Here is an 18,281-nt window from a genome sequence, read left to right as displayed (position 1 = left end):
ATTGAAGAAGAATCCCAGCTCAAAGGCCCAGGAAATATATTCAACAAAATTATAGAAGAAAAATCTCCAAAACTAAAGAAGGAGATGACTATAAAGTTACATGAAACTTACAGAACACCAACTAGACTGGGCCAGAAAAAATGTCCCCTCACCACATAATCAGAACACTAAACATACAGAATAAAGAAAGAATATTAAGAGCTGCAAAGGAAAAGTGTCAAGTAACATATAAAGGCAGACCTATCAGAATTAGACCTGACTTCTCAATAGGGACTCTAAAAGCCAGAAGGGTCTAGACAGATGTCTTACAGACTCTAAGAGACAACAGATGCCAGCCCAGACTACAATACCCAGCAACTTTCAACCACCATAAATGGAAGAAAGAAACGCTGTTTCACAACAAAGTAAAATTTAAACAATATCTATCCACAAATCCAATCTTATATACGGTACTAGAAGAAAGACTCCAACTAAAGATGTTAGCTACATCCATGAAAACACAGGCAATAGAAAATCTCACACCTCAAACCAGCAAAACCCAAAGAAGAAACTCTCTCTGTCTCTCTCTCTCTCTCTCTCTCTCTCTCTCTCTCTCTCTCTCTCTCTCTCTCTCTCTCACACACACACACACACACACACACACACACACACACACACTTCCACCACCACCAATGACAACAAAATAACAGAAGTTAGCAGAAATTAGCAATAACTGGGTCATTAATCTCTCTCAATATCAGTGTACTCAGTTCAACAATAAAAAGACAAAGGCTAAGATAATTGATATGAAAAGAGGTTGGAAAAAGGTTTTCCAATCAAACAGACCTAAGAAGCAAGCTGGTGTAGCTATTCTAATATCTAACAAAATAGGTTTCAAGCCAAAATTAATCAAAAGAGATAGAAAAGGATATTTCATCAAAGGAAAAATCCACCAAGATGATGATGTCTCAATTCTGAATATCTATGCCCCAAAAGCAACAGAACACACATTTGTAAAAGAAACATTACTAAAGCTTAAATCACACATAGAATCCCACACAACAATAGGGAGAGACCTTAACACCCCACTCTCACCATTAAACAGACTATGCAGACAGAAACTAAATGAACAAATAATGGAACTAACAGATGTTATGGCTTAAATGGACCTAATAGATATCTACAGAATATTTTACCCAAACACAAAAGACTATACTTTCTTCTCAGTGCCTCATGGAACCTTCTCCAAAATTGACCAATATACTCACAAAACAAGTCTCAACAAAGAATTGAAATAACCCCTTTATCTTATCAGTTTGCCATTAATTAAAGCTGCAGTTCAACAAGAGAAACTACAGAAAGCCTATAAACCGAAGGAAACTTAACAATTCTTAAAATGGAAATACCATTATGTCAAGGAAGAAATAAGAAAGAAATTGAAGACTTCCTAGAAGTCAATGGAAACCAATGCACAACATACCTAAATGTATGAGACACAATGAAAGCGGTGCTAAGAGGAAAGTTCACAGCACTTTATGTAGGCTCTACCTACATAAAGAATTTGGAGACATCTCACACTAGCAACTTAACAGCACACCTGCAAGCTCTAGGAAATGAAAGAAGCAAACTCACTCAAGAGAAGTAGATGGCAGAAAATACTCAAACTGAGGGCTAAAATCAATGAAGTAGAAACAAAGAGAACAATACAAATAATAAATGAAACAGAGTTGATTCTTTCCAAAAATCAACAAAATAGATAAACGCCTATCCAAACTAAATAAAAGGCAAAGAAAGATAATATCCAAATTAACAAAATTAGAAACAAAAAGAGGAACATAACAACAGACATTGAGGAAATACAGAGAATCACTAGGTCATACTTCAATAAACTATACTCCACAAAATTGGAAAATCTAAAAGGAGTAGACACATACCAAAATTAAATCAAGATCAGATGAACAATTTAAATAGACCCAAACCCCTAAGGAAATAGAAGCAGTCATTAAAAGTCTCCCAACCAAAAAAAAAAAAAAAGCCCAGGGCCAGACAGTTTTAACACAGAATTTTATCAGACTTTCAAAGAAGAACAATACTCCTCAAATTATTCCACAAAATAGAAACAGAAAGAACATTGCCAAATTCATTTTATAAGGCCACAGCCACCTTGATACTCAAACCACACAATGACTCAACAAAGAAAGAGAATTACAATCCAATTTCTCTCATGAACATTGATGTAAAATACTCAACAAAATACTAGCAAACTGAATCTCAGAACACATCAAAAAGACCATCCACCATGACCGAGCATGCTTCATAGGCTTCATCCCAGAGATAAATTGATGGTTCAGTGTATGAAAATATGTCTATGTAATCCACCATATAAACAAACTGAAAGAAAAAGCCCACACGATCATCTCATTAAATTCTGAAAATGTCCTTGACAAAATCTAACATTCCTTCATGATAAGAGTCTTGGGGAGATCAGGGATACAGGGGAAATACATAAAATAATAAAAGCAATATATAGCAAGCCAACAACCAATATCAAATTAAGTGAAGAGAAACAGAGAAATTCCACCAAAATCAGGAATAAGACAACACTGTCCACTCTCTCCATATCTATTCAATATAGTACTTGAAGTTCTAGTTAGAGAAATAAGACACTTAAAGGAGATCAAAGGGCTACAAATTGGAAAGGAAGACGTCAAATAATCACTATTTGCAGATGATATGATAGTATACTAATAACTCTATCAGGGAACTACAGCTGATAAACAGCTTAAGTGAACTGGCTAGATAGAAAAAAATCAGTAGCCCTCTTATATACAAACAATAAATGGGCTGAGAAAGAAATCAGGGAAACAGTACCGTCACAATATCCACAAACAATATAAAATATCTTGGTGTAACTCTAACCAAACAAGTGAAAGCTCTGTATGACAATAACTTCAAGTCTTTGAAGAAGAAAATTGAAGATGCTATCAGAAGATGGAAAGATCTCCCATGCTCATGGATTGGTAAGATTAACAATAAAAAATGGCCATCCCACTAAAAACAATCTACATATTCAATGCAATCCCCATCAAAATCCCAACACAATTCTTTACAGACCTTGAAAAAACAATACTCAACTTCATATGGAAAAACAAACAAACAAAACCCCAGGATAGCTAAAACAATCCTGTACAATAAAACAACTCCTGGTTTCAATCTCTACTATAGAGCTATAGTAACAAAAAAGCATCTTCTTAGCATAAAAACAGACAAATGGATCAATGGAATTGAATCAAAGTCCATGACATAAATCCTCACACCTATGACTCCCTGATTTTTGAAAGAAACTAAAATTATATAATGGAGAAAAAGGAAGCATCTTCAACAAATGGTGCTGGCATAACTGGATGTCAGCATGTAGAAGAATGCGAATATACCCACATCTATCACCCTGCACAAAACTCAAGTTCAAGTGGATCAAAGACATCAACATAAACCCAGTTACAATGAACCTGATGGAAGAGAAAGTGGGAAATAGCCTTGAACAGATTGGTGCATGAGACAACTTCCTGAATAGAACACCAGTAGCACCAACACAGTTAATAAATGGGACCTTATTAAAATGTAAGGCAAAGGACGCTGTCAATAGGACAAAACTGCAGTCTACAGAATGGGAAAAGATCTTCACCAACCCCACATCAGACAGAGGGCTGATTTCCAAAATATATAAGGAACTCAAGAAACTAGACATCAACAAACCAAATAATCCAATTAATAACAGAATACAGACCTAAACAGAATTCTCAGTAGTAGAATCTCAAATGGCTGAGAAACACTTAAAGAAGGTGTTCAATATCCTTAGCCATCAGGGAAATGCAAATCAAGACAACTCTGAGATTCCGTCTTAGACCTGTCAGAATGGCAAAGATTAAAAATACAAATGGCAGGTTATGCTGGAAAAATATGGAGCAAGGGGAATACTCTCTCTATTGCATGTGAGCCACTATGGAAAACAATATGGCAGTCTTTCAGAAATGTGGGAAGGGTACTAAAAGAAATGACTAGAAGGGGGGGCATTTGGAGGTCAGGGAGAAAGCTAGTGCAAGGGAAACTCCCAGGAATCTACAAGGGTGACCTCGGCTAAGATTTCTGTGGATACGTAGCATGAACTGGCCATCTCCTGTGATCAGGCAAGACTTACAGTAGGTGGATTGGGACTTCCACCCAGTCACATATACTTCAATCTACAGTCTGTCCTACCTACAGGATGTGCTAGGGTTAGTGTGATGCAGAGATTGTGGGAGTGGCTAAACAATGACTGGTCCAGCCTGAGACTTATACCAAGAGAGTGTCTACACACTGCTTGGAGTGCCAGGACCCAGAAGCAGGATGGTCCAGAGACCTAAGAGTGAACCACACATGATTGGAGAATACAGTATCAAAATAATAATGTCTAATGATATTCTGCTATACTCAGATTAGTACCTAGCCCAATTATCATCAAAGAGACTTCATACAGCAACTAATGGAAACATATTCAGGCCTGTTGCGATCTAGCTGCCCTCACACCCCCTGACCCACAGCGGAACTTCCTTGTGGTCTGTAAGGATGCTTGTGTTCTTTCTGGCTGGTGGTTTTCTACAGAAGCAGTAGAGGTATAAAAGGCTTTAGCTCAGGGAAAAATAAAGGTTGCTGTTCTTCCATCTGAAAAGAAGCCTCCATGTCTCAATCCTGGCACACCCCCCCCCCCGACCGGTCTTGGCATTCAGGCTGTGAGGCAAGTGGAGATTCTAATGAGATCTGGAAAGTGGGGATTTGTGAACAGGGTTGCTCCATCCACCAGCTAAATCGAGGAGCGTATTGAGGAAGGTAATGTGTTTCTTTCATCCCCAGAGATACTCTGAGCGACACCCTCCAAAAGAGTAGCAAGTATAAAGAAGAGGTGGGAGGGTGAATTGAAGGCCTCAAAATCTAACTGAAACTCTTAAAGCAATAAGGCACAGAAATAATGAGGAAGACAGCCAAAGATTTTGTAAAACAATAATTCAAGTTAACCCCTGGTTTATTATGAGAGGGGGGTTTAAATGTTCCAGACTGGGAATAAGCCAAGCCAGATTAAAAGGAGTATGTGTTTCTTCCATCCCAGAGAAACTCTGAGGGATGCCCTCTGGAAGACTGGCCAGTAGGGAAGTAATAAAGAGGAGGCAGGAGGGTGAATTGAGGGCCGCAAAAAGATAGAATATGTACAGATGTATGTTAGTATGTTGATTGTGTTGTCTTTTGTGTTCTGGACTGGAGAAAGACATTTGATTCTGGGAACTGCTAAGAAAGGTATTTTGACTTTAAAATATGGGCCTAAGGATTTGATGCTTTGGAAAAGAGGTTTTGCTTTTGTCTCCACAGAGGATAAGAACCTGTGGATTCATTGCAAATCTATGTGGTTTTTATTCATCGAGACCCCTGAAATGTTAATGTAAAATATCCCCAAGAATGCAGCACCCCCGCTCAGCAGGAAGTAGCCAGATTGATGACACCCAAATTCCCTAAAAGATTGTTAAAGTGGGGCCCCTTCAGTGGTTCAGGATCAGAAGCAGCGAGCCTGCTTCCCTGAGTTCTGCTCTGCTCCATGCAGTAGTTTGGAGAGAGTGCATCTGGGGCCAGAAGGCAGCTGGAGCAGAGCTTTAATAGGTGGCTGCAGTGAAAGGCATGTTGCCCTGGCCCAGTCAGTGCCCAGCCTGGGGAACACCAAGGCGGTGTTGAGAGTATCAGCAAATATGGCAACCATAGAAGATCAGCAGAAGAGAGACCTTGGAATCACTGCAACTGTGATTGTTGTTATTGCTATCTCTGCCACCACAGATACTGCTGCTGGAATTGCTCTCTCCCAGACTGTGCAGACGGCTGAGACTGTCACCACCTGGCTGAAAGTCAGCAATGTTTTGGACATTCAAAATGATCTTAATGGACATATTCAATTGGGCATATTGACCTTGAACAAACAAGGGACTCTGGTTCAGGAGTAAGTGGACTATCTTTGGACTTTTCAATGACTAACATGTTCTAGCTTTTATCATGTTATGTGCATTACTCCTGACACTGTATTGTGTAGTGATGGGAGCGGGCCTGCTTTTCGTCCCGCCCTGCTCCTGGCCGCCTGACTAGCTTAGCCCCAGAAATAACAACACACAAACTGTATTCATTTAAACACTGCCTGGCCCATTAGTTCCAGCCTCTTATTGTCTAATTCTCACATCTTGATTGACCCATTTCTAATAATCTGTGCAGCACCACGAAGTGGTGTCTTACTGGAAAAGATTCATCATGTCTGACCTGGTGGCTGGCTTCATGGCGACTGGCTCAGAGAGGCGAGGCATGGCGATTGCCCGAGGCATCTACCTCACTTTCTTCTTCCGGTTCTGTCTACTCCACCCACCTAAGGGCTGGCCTATTAAATGGGCCAAGGCAGTTTCTTTATTAATGAATGAAATCAACACAAACAGAAGACTTTCCCACATCAGTATTGCATGCTTCTGCTACTGTTATGGAACTCAACCATCATATGAGGAGGGCTTTGGAATACTGCTTTTGTTAATTTTACTACCCAGTTAGTGCATGCTATGTGGTTGCAGCGCTGGTCTGGCTCATTGGTGCTGTCAGTCCTGGGGATACTTGGTTTAGGGCTATGTGTCTGGGTAGCCACGGAAAGGCAATAATTGGGGGCAGGATGCTACCTAAGGCTGGGAATATTAGAGGGCTATTCCCGACGACAGGCAAGGTATTCCACCCAAAGTAACAAGACAGGCACCATTTATTTTATAAAATAAAATGGGAGGAGTTGTTGTGATTTAGCTGCCTTCACTCCCCCTGACTGACAGTGGAACTTCCTTGTGGTCTGTAATTGACAAGGATGTTTGTGTTCTTTCTGGCCAGTGGTTTTCCACAGAAGCAGTACAGGTATTAAAGGCTTTAGCTTGGGACAAAATAAAGGTTGCTGTTCTTCCACCTGAAAAGAAGCCTCCGTGTCTCAATCCCAGCACTCTGCCAGTCTCGGCATCCAGGCTGCACTGGCACGGCACAGGCCCATAGTGAAACAGTAGGCAGAGCTCAGAAATCCTATTGAAGAGTGGGAGGAAGGAGTGTATAAGCCAGAGGTGTCAAGGACATAACAAGAAAATCCAAAGAACCAACTCACCTCATAGTTTCTCATAGGAGCTCAGAGTCTAAACTGATAACCAGGGAGCCTGCATGGGACAGACCTAGGCCCTCTACATATATGTGACAGTTGTGTAGATTTGCCTATTTATGGAACTCCTAGCAGTGGGAGCAGGAACTGTCCCTGATGTTTTGGCTGGATTTTGTGACCCATTCCTATACTGGTTTGCCTTGCCCAGTCTTAATACAGGGGAGGTGCTCAGTCTTACTGCAACTTGATATGCCATGCTTTGTTGATATACATGGGAGGCCTGCCCCTTTCTCAACAGAAACAGAGGAGAGGGTACATTGGGGGTGGCAAAATGGAAGTGGTGGGAGGGACTGGGAAGAAAGGAGGGAGGGAAAACTTTGGCTGGGATATAAAATTAAATAAATTTAATTAATACAAAATAAAATAAATCATTTCAAGGTGACATGATAGTAGAACACATGTGATATGAAAGCTGGGATTAATAGTGAAGAGTTAAACGTTTAAATGGAGATTGGTGGTAGGATAGAGGAGAGTAGGAAGTAGGGTTGTTGGGGCTGCAGACCTCTGGCCCCTTAACTTTCTCTGTCTGCTTCAAACCCTTTGCCTGCTGGAGTGAATGGAGTAAACAACTTGTTCTCCTGTGCTTGCAGCTGCTCTGAGCACGAGACCCTCATGAGTTCCTGATGGCAGGAGAGTGGTTTCTGGTGGGTTTTTACAGCTGAAAATCCCAGGAGCTAGGGCGTGGCTATCAGTCAAGGATCCCTATATAAGATTCCCTGGAGCACAATAAAGTTGGCATTCTTGTTTCAAGGATGACCCATGTCCCTGTGTCTCTCTGTGTGTATGTGTTTAAATCTCCAGCCCCTTTCCCGGACTGCCTACTGTCCCGTAGTGCAGACGCCACAGGGTTGGGTTAACTAAACTGTGGATGTAGGAAAACCTCTTATAGAAACACACTACTGTGAAAACTAATTTAAAATATAATGGAATGGAGGAGTTTGGAACACATGTTCCCTGTATGGATTGACAGTACTTACCCCAGAATACATAAATCATTAAATTAAAATCCCAGTGCCATGTGAAGGATGCCTACCTATGAGCTATTGTTCAGAGAGTCTCCAGAGTTATCTACACCAATACAGGTATTGCCATCGTTCTTGGTTACCTCTCATAACTAGATGTTGAGACCCTTTTGCTTAAGACACTACATACTTCAGTTGTATGGCATAGAGAAATAATCTAGGACTGATCTGAAAACGTCCTCTCTGCTAGTTAACTTTCATAGTACTGGAGGATGACTAGAAAAGTCATCAATGGTATCACTGCTAAACCCTAAGTGCTACAATATCAACCTTCCAGTCAATATGTGCTCACTAGCGCAATAGTGGCGTGACTGTTACCAGAATAAGCAACTACTTTCTTATTAAATTGGAGGTCTGATATATAGGAACTCATACTTAATACTATAAACCTCGTCAAAAATTCCTGAATGAGGGAGTCATAGTGTCTAGTGGGGAAACTTATTACTGTTACTTTGCTAGGTGTCAAAATGACTTCTAAACATTCATGCTTATAACAATAGGTTAGTGTTGCTCTTAACCTTAGGTAGAAAAGCTTCTTTCTGTCATGGATAGCAGTTCATGCAGTGACTCACAACTGGTCAAAGTTCTAAGAATAAGTTGCCACTAAATGTTCAGCCCTAAATGGGACATCTATTCCAAGCCTCTTAAGGCTCAGGGAACATTGCAGAAGAGAAAGTGATGGAGAGGAGTACTATGAAACGCTGACTTCTGAACGTGACATGGCCATTACACTCCTGAACTTAGAGCAGCCGTAGTTATCTGCACAAACCTGCACAAAGTTGAGCCAATACAATCAGTCAACAGTCCAATAGGCAAGACTAATTGGACTAACTGGGTTACAAAATAGAGAGAAGACATGAAGGTGGGAGGGGGTATGCGAGGAGGTGTCTAGCATACATCCTGTAGGATAGGAGAGGGAAGTTGAAGTACTTATGTAGGAAATCAACAAAGGTTAAATAAAGGGCAAACAAAACATAAAATAAGGGCTAGAAATATAGTTCAATGGTGGCATACTTGCCTAACTTATATGAAACCTTAAGTTCAATCCCTAGTACCACCAAAAAAGGAAAGAAAAAAAAGAAAGATGAGAGTCCGAGTAGTCATCTGCTGTGGCAGATACTTCTTGATAGACTTGGGGAATCCCTAGAGACTGAGAAAAAGGCTCTTGGCATAGGGGGTTTTTAATTCCTTTCCTAGCAAATGAAGTAACTATTTCAGTACACATTACCTCAGAGATAAGGCAAGAGAAAAATGAACTTCTTGTGGTTATATGCAAAAAAGATTGAATAACTTGGTGCTTGCATTTATGGAAAAATCTTGATTTTATAACTAGAAATGTCTTTTTTGGTAGACAATAAGGTTCAGAAAAGATTTTAATGAGCCTTACAAGTTGTTTTCATTTTTAAATTTAGACTGTCAAGAGCTGCCTTGCGGGGGCTTATTTCTCCACCTTTCCCCATTGAAGAAAAAAGTAAATAAAGAATCTGAGATTGGAACTACTAAGAGTTGTCCTATATTCCCTATTAGCTGCTCTGGCTCTGCACTGCTGAGGCCTGCCTTGGGGAGAACTGGGGCCCTTCTTGAATTAGGTACTACTCTTCAGGAGCATCCTGCCATAGACTCATTTATCAGCTTACACCAGATGGATTCCTCTTCCTCTAAGGAGAAAACCTCTAAAAGGACAAGGAAACTGGATAAGTTAGATCCTGAAACAGGCTTCACTGGGAGAACAGCCTTATTGACCACACGTGGGGTGCCTCAGCAATGAAAGGGGACATGAGCCATTCTAGAAATCATTGCATTTTTATTAATTTTTAAAAAACAAATATAACAAACAGTTTCTTTTCTTTCATAAAAAGCAATTTAAAACATGTAAATATTCACAACACTATCAGTTCAGGAAAATACAAAGAGAGGAAAAACATTAATGAAATTTCAAACATAAGAGAAACGAATGAATGCAGCCTATGTGTGTGCCTGTCCCAGCAGCTGTTCCCTGAGGGCTTCAGCTCAATAATGCACAGTGTAAAATCTCCTCTAGATAGTTCATGTCCAAAGGAGGTATTTTGGCAACTTCAAAGAAGTTCCTGCAAAAGGAAATGTGGTGTGCTTAGAGGAAAATAAGCCAAAGCAAAAGAGGTTCCACAGAGGAAATGACACATTAGCGCCCTTGGTTTCCTATCTGGCTTTAACTATAGAGAAAGGAAGGTGTAAAGTTTCTGAATCCTCTTTTTTTTTTAAGTGAGATTTTTCTCGGCCCACTATTTGAAAGATTTTCATGAATGAACATAAACTCTAAGTGGAGTTTGGTACTTACTCTTCAGAATACTTCTCATACACATTCTTGAGGGAATTATTAGGTTGAAAAGTCACCAAACTGTTTAGCTTCAGGACCAAGGCGCAAAGCTCCCTAATCTTGTAGTGAGTGTAATGTTCCAGTAAAGGAATCTGAAAAAAGAAGAATGACCAGCAACTTCTATTATTGAAAATATATCCTTGCCTCCAACTATGCTACTCAAGTCCAAGCATCCCAGGGGAGACACTCAAAACATTTCAAAGACTAATGCAGTACAGATACTAATAATTATAGGGTAGCACCTAAAAGATTAAGTTTCAAGTTTCAAACACAAACTTGTAAGACGATTATGTCCAAGTATTATCATTTTTATGTTAGCCCTAGCTATAGGTGTTCATGTATGCTAAAATCCACTAAAGACCTGAGGAATTGGACTACTTTTAGAATTTTACCCCAAACACACTGTACTCTTTCCTTTAGTACCTTCACATCTTTCAGTTACTACTTTGCCCACATCAAGTATTCCTTCTCACAAGTTCTACTTTTCTTTCAAGGCTGAACTTTAAAATGACCTCCTCTGGGGTATGGGTGGGATACTGAAACATACAATATGAAAGTGGATTGGAGGGATACTGGGGGTGGGAAGCTTTCATTGAGAACGGGAGTAGTGGTTGCAGGAAAGCAAAGGTGAATGAGTTAATCACAACAAATAACATATGAAGGAGCCATATAGAAATCCACTATTTTGTGAGCTAATTTTCAAATATAATAATAATAATAATAATAATAATAATAATAATAATAATAAAAAGTTTGAACAGGGATATCCTGCATGAGTGGATACTGCTTCTTCTAGAAGTCATAGGCTAGTGAGCAAAAATGCCAGTGCCAGCTGTGGGATACCTCCTTCTAAATTGTTGGTCAGGGAGGCCTCAGATGCCTCCAAATCAATATGGGCTATTGCCATTGCTTTTTCTTTGCCCACAAAAATTCGATGGTAAGAGCCTACTACTGAAGACTCAACACACTTTGCTTGTAGCACATAAAGAAAATGAGTTGGAACTGAACTACTAGCTTCCTTCCTGCTGGCTAGTTTTCGTAGTGCCATAAGGTACTGCACAGGCTAATTAGGAAGAAAAAATATCAGCAGACTCACCCAGTAGAGGACCCTGAATGTTATAATAGTGATCTGCCATCAAGATGTACCTACTGGTATATTAGTGACATGATTGTTATAGAGGTAAAAATGAACTACTTTCCTATTAAATTTGAGGCTCCACAAACCACCACTATAACCCTGGTCAAAAGTCCATTGATGGGGAGGTTAAAGGCCCTAGTGGGAAACTTGCTACTATTGTTTGCTAAATAAATGCAATGTTAAATTGCCTTCTAAATATTTATGTTTTGGCATCCAATCGCTCCACCTAGCCAGATCCTGCATATACTTTTCCAGGGTCTAACAGTGAATCTGTTTGACCCTCCCCTCTACACAACCTACCCAGCTTTCTAGATATAGCCTAAATCCAACATCCAGTGCTCTTGCTTAGTCTGCCCACTCCTGTCTGATCAAAAACAAGCACCTAAGCTTTTGCCAGGACCTGCCCTGACTGCCCTCCAAACCATAGGCTCCTACCATACACATCCAATCTTTTCACCCAGCCGGATATACCCCTATCCTCCAGACTTGAACAGGGAAGCACACCCAGCAAAACAGTTCATTCCTCTATGCCCATCTAACCTCATCTCATCTAAGCCATTTCCAACCTCTAGGACAAATCCACCCCCACATCTTCTCTTCTTCCCCAACCTGCAGTCCCTGTATTAGACACAACACTAGCAAAAGAAATTCACATGATTATATCTTATAGGAAAAATGCAAACAATATGAAAGATCAGGCCATTATCTCCCCTCCAAAACTTAGCAATCCTGTAGAAATGTTGCTATTGAGAATTATCTAGGAGAACTTCAGGACACAGAATTAAAAGAACAAATCATAGTCTTCATCAAAGAATTCAAAGAGCTTAAAGATACTAATTTTATTGAGATGTTTCACCAAGTAATTCCCAAGAAAATAAAAACACAAAACTTAGAGAAATGACAAAGACAATCCAAGATTTAAAAATGGACTTCAACAAAGATATAGAAATACTGAAGAAGACCCAAGCTGAAATGAAGATAGAATTGAAAAAGCTCAATAAATCCACTAGAAAATTCAAAGGAAAGCCTTAGAAATACAATGAATAAAGCAGAAAAATAAAGTATCGGACTTTAAGATAAAGTAGAACACGTAAACCAAATAAACAAGGAATATGAAAAAATACTTTGAACACAGGAAAGGAAGAGACAGAAAATGTGAAACAACATGAAAAATAAAACCTTTGAATTACAGGCATAATAAAGGAGAAGAATCCCAAGTCAATGGCATAGGCTAGCTCTTCAGCAAGATCACAGAAGAAAACACTCCCCAAATAAGGAAATATGTTCTCATAGATATAAGAAACACACATAACAGCAAATAGACAATACCAGAAAAGAAAATCCTTACAGTTATCATAGCTAAAATACTAAGTATAAAGTACGAAGAATGAATATTAAAAGCTGCAAGGAAAACAAAAGCTAAAGTCATATATAAAGGAAAACCCATGAGAGTAACAGCTGACTTCTCAATGAAAATTTGAAAACAAGAAGAGCCTGGAGTAATACATTGCAGTTCCTGAAAGACCATGACCAATCTTGATTAATATACCCAGCAAAAATATCTGCTATAGTTTAAGGAGCGAGATAGAATTTCCAAGATATAAGTGTCTTAATCTTTTTTTCAACAAACAAAATCTAAAGAAAACCTAGGAAGCAATGCTTTGGGGTGAAGAGAATAATGAGCATAGCCAAGAAACCAAGAAAACAAATAGAAAGGAATAAATAATAAGATAGATACAAAGTAGCACTTAGAATACAAACAACAATGCCAAAATCAACGATAAACCATAATTAACTCATACACATTTCAAAAATAAGTTTAAATATTAATGGCTTCAATTTTCCAATTAAAAGAAACTGGCTTGCTGAACAGAACAAGAAACTCCACCCATCTGTTGTTTTCAAGAAACACATTTTATATTGAAAGACAGTCACCACCTTAAAGTAAAGATGGACAAAAGTACTCTAATCAAGTTGGACCATAAAGCAAGGAGACATCGCTCTCCTAATAGCTAAGAAAACAGACTCCACACTAAAAGTAATCAAAGGAGATAAAGGGGAACAATTCATTCTAATTAAGGGAATAGTTAACTACAAAGGCATTACTTTCCTAAAAATATATGCACCAAACTCTGGGCTGTACAACTTCATTAAAAAATACTATTGTATGTAAAGACACAGATTAACTTCAACCTAATAATAATATGTGTCTTCAATATTACACTTTCTCTAATAGACTAATCATCTGGACAAAAATTAAATAGAAAATCATTAGAAATAAGTGACATCACACATCAAATACAGTTATCTACAGAATACTCTACCCAAACACAAAAGAATATCCATTCTACTCAGCAGCACACGGAAGCTTCTCTGAAATAGGCCACATCCTGAAACACAACACAAATCTTTAAAACTTCAAAAAGACTGGAATCATTCCTTGTAGCCTATCTGATCACAATGGAATAAAACTTAAAATTTCCACAGCTCCAGCAGCTTACTGGAGGCCACAATGGTCCTAGGGACCCCAGGTAAGACACTGAACACCACCTGCTAAACCTCTTTAAGTGATCCAAGAACCCTAGATTGCACTCCCCATCCCGGGTTCCATATCCCAGCCTACTACTTTGGAAGACTACCAGTGGCCAAGTTGAATCTAGGAACCCTAGGTAAAGACACCACCCACCACCTTGACCAAAAGCTAACTCCAAATGGATCAAAGATCTAAACATGAAACCTAGAACACTGAAACTTCTAGAAGAAAACATATGTAATGCCTTACATGTTATAGGTGTGTAGGAAAGGACTTCCTAAATAGGACTGCATTTGCCCAAGAATTAAGGCCAACAATTGACAAGTGGTGGTTCAGAAAGCTAAAAAGCTTCTGCACAGCTAAAGAAATAATCACCTGGAAGGAGAGGAAATCTACAGAATGGGAGAGAATCTTTGCCGGCTATACATCTAACAGATTAATATCCAGAATATATAAAGAAGCAAAAAAAAAAAACAAATAGTAAAAAACAAATGACTCATTCACAAATTGCACTTAGGACCTGAACAGAGAGTTCTCAAAAGAAAAAAACATGGGTAAGGAATGCTTCCAAAAATGCTCAGCATCCCTAGTCATTAGGAAAATGCACATAAAACTTTGAGATTCCATCTTATCCAAGACAGAATGCAAAAGATCAACATAAACCTGAAATACTGAAACTGCTAGAAAAAATAAACACAATTAGCACAGGTTCACCTAAGTGTCTGTGTGGTACTTCCTCAATATTCAGGTTTGCTCACCAAGGGTGGCTCAGAATTTCTAGATAAAGAGGCCTTAGAAATGGCTTAACAAGGGCATTGTTACCACATTGTCTCTAATTTGATTATATGTTACACATCAGTAAGAATTAAATGTTCTCTACAGTTGCTTTTCTCTACAATATCTTATAAAATTGAGGAAAGTATCAAATATGAATTTTAATTATAGGAAACTTTACTTCAGATGATAGCACTACAGGCATGCCCTGTTACACACACACAAACAGATCCTTTCACTAGTCTGTAGTTTCTGGGTCAGTGTTTCTCAAACCCTAGTCCAACAAGATCCTTAAGAGGTCAGTTCTACTAAGGAGACTGCAAGGAACAGGAATGGAATGGGTAAAGGATAGGAAGTGAGCCCACAATAGCACTTATGATAATCAAAGTGACTTCATATTGGTCTGTTTTGCAATTTTGGCTTTTCTGGGAGGCTTTCTTTAAAAACAAAAAGTGCTACAGTATTGTGGCTAAGAAAAACTAAGCAATCACTGTAGAAAATCTTGTCCATACATTGTGCAAGTGATCAAGAAACCATAGCTACAGGAACATAGCAGTTTTGTTACAAGAACTTCCTACAGTGCTAATTTCCATCTCCACCCATCATGAGTAGTTTTGGGGTGTGCGCACATTCATTTACATGTATGTATGTATGTATGTATGTATGTATGTATGTATGTATGTACCTGTGCATGTACATGCACAGGCCAGAGGAAAATGTCTGGTTGTCTTGTGCTACACTGTCTACCTTATTCTTTGAGGCAGAGTTTCTCACTGAACCTAGAGTCATGTTGGCAGCCAGCAAGTTCCCAATGATTCTCTTGTGTTGATAACTCCGACCTCTCCCAGCCAGTCCACAGACTAGCGGTACAATCAAAAATGGCTATGAGTAGATTTTTACATGAGTACTGGGGATATGAACTTAGAACATCATGCTCTTAGCAACTGAGCAACCCCATCCCCATCCATTTACACAATTGTCGAGATTCCTCATATAGAGGGCCAAGGCAAGGCAGGCTGCAGCTAGCTTTGATGGCCTCTCTTGGATAAATTCGTAGTCCAGCAGGGTTATCTCACAGATGAAGCGGGACAAAGTTAGTGTCTTCATGCTAGCATGGGTGCACTAAAGGAAATAAGAAGACAGGTTAACAATCAATTCAGAAAAAGAGTATCAGGCAGAAGAATCCCTTTCAAGCTGTCTCATCCCTAATCCACATGGTTCTCTGCTTAAACAAAGTACTTCTGCTTTCATGACCCCTTTTACAGACTCCTGCCTGTAAGCCCCTTGAGGCACACAAGTAGCTAGGTCCCTCCCTTGAGGACCTCCAACTGCCAGGTTCTAACCCACAGAACACTCTTAATTGCCCTAATAGCCAGTCTCAGCCCCCGCACTATGGAGTAAAAAACCCAAGCTCTGTACTTGAAAACCCACCAATACCCACCCTGGAAAACTTCCCCTGCCCAAGAAACGTTATATAAACCCTACCTTCTGCTCCATATGCTGCTGCTTCTCACCTGAGTAGAGGCGGCCACCCTCCTGGGTTTTTCCCTCCCAATAAATCTCTTGTGTGAGGTTTGTTGTATGGTGTGACTTTTCAGTATTCCTTGGCTCCAGACTGCCAGGATACCTTTTCCTTCAGAACTGTAACACTTTGAGGAAACCCTTCCCCAACTAGAGTAGAGCTTTTACTGAGGAAGCTTTTCCCCTCAGAGCTTTGACACTTACGTGGAAGAAGCCTTTCCCCTCAGAGCTGTGGCACTTACATGGAAGAAGCCTTTCCCTTAAGAGCTCCACCACTTACACTGCCTACAAAAGGTGCAGGCACTCGGAGAGAAGATTATGATACTGGCATGGAGACTGGCCATCTTCAGGTCTCCTAACTTACCAAGTGTGTACCCTTTGACTCTCTTCACTGGAGTAATCATCCTTGGAAGGGTCAAAGTCTCCCAACCGTGATCTGCACATAGTCCTACTCTAGGAGATGCTTCATGTTCCAAAACATTCCCTTCTTTCTTATGTTCAAAAAGTTAACTTAAAACACACATAAAACATATATAAAACAATTGTAGGGAACAATGAATGATTAAAATGTGATTTCCAGCATAACCATAACTAAGAAAAAGAATATTTGACATTTCCCCAAAGCATATGCATCTTCTCCTGATCAAAGAATATTTTTACCTCATCCCTATGTCACCCTTATCCCCAAATCTTAAAGGTATACCACAGAAATTTATAGCTTGTCCCACCTCAGGTATCTGATAAACAACCTTTCACCAAGAAGTCTGTCAGCTACTCTGGATAAAAGATTAATCCAGAAGTTAAAATAACTAAGCTATGTTCCCCCACCCCAGTCCTGTTACCGTAGTATATCTACGAAGAAAATGATATGCAGTGGGAATATTGATGTCAAAGTCGAGAGTTTCTAGGATGTTCATTTCCAAGGAAGCCATATCACACGGCTCATAAACATCTTCACAAAGATAAAGGAACTCTGGCAGAGTAGGTGGATAGGATTCCTGCAAATAAAAAGGAGACACAATCATCCATGTGGACATCTGTTTCATCTCTGCTTATGATAAAAAGGATGGCGGGGAGGAAAGTGAAGGAAGGAGAAGTAGGAGTCACATTTCCAGACAGAGACCTTCAGGGCAGATCTGAGACTCAGTGTTTATTTGAATTTCTCAACAGAAAGAAAAAACAAATATAAAAAGTGAGAATAGTTGCTTGTCCCTAAACTGTATCAACATTAGGCAGATGATGGGGCTAAATGTTATGATCTCTTACAATGCGAAAAGCAGCCTAACATGACACAACTTCTGAGATCAGGATGGGTAGGAATCAGGAATGAGAATAGAGATATCTAAATCTTGCTATGGGAAAGGAACAGAAGGAAGTCAAAGAAAAATGAGCTAGAGCTAGAGAAAATATTCATAGTAGGATGAAGAGGAGCTAAGAGTTCGAAATGCTGTGCTGGGAATACCTCCCGCCATCTGTTCTCTAGAGCAATACCTCCCGCCATCTGTTCTCTAAAGGTTGAACAATGGTTTGGAAAATCATGAGTATATAGAAAGACGCTTCAATGTTTTTACTTAACCTAGAGCTCACTGTCCACTCCAGACATACTATCCTCTCTACCTCCTTACTGTCCTTCCCTCCTGTTTTTTTCCTGTTCCCTCTATTCCTCCTCCGCTTATGACTTCATCAGGTTTGCATATTCCCATGTCACTTGTCCCTTT

General features: G+C 39.5%; 1 protein-coding gene across 1 annotated transcript in view; it reads right to left on the bottom strand.

The window, feature by feature from the left end:
- Positions 1 to 10,246: 10,246 nt before the first annotated feature.
- Ccnb3 (cyclin B3) overlaps positions 10,247 to 18,281 on the bottom strand; it is a 53,089-nt gene continuing 45,054 nt past the window's right edge. Inside the window, exons 14-17 of the mRNA XM_042054307.1 lie at positions 17,406 to 17,561; positions 16,015 to 16,164; positions 10,559 to 10,689; positions 10,247 to 10,328 (exon numbers count right to left, since the gene is read on the bottom strand). Coding sequence (XP_041910241.1) covers positions 10,247 to 10,328; positions 10,559 to 10,689; positions 16,015 to 16,164; positions 17,406 to 17,561 — 519 coding nt within the window. The remainder of the gene's footprint in view (positions 10,329 to 10,558; positions 10,690 to 16,014; positions 16,165 to 17,405; positions 17,562 to 18,281) is intronic.

Source organism: Arvicola amphibius, chromosome X (genome assembly GCF_903992535.2).
Source record: "Arvicola amphibius chromosome X, mArvAmp1.2, whole genome shotgun sequence".
NCBI lineage: Eukaryota > Metazoa > Chordata > Mammalia > Rodentia > Cricetidae > Arvicola > Arvicola amphibius.
This window is presented reverse-complemented; position numbering and strand designations above follow the sequence as displayed.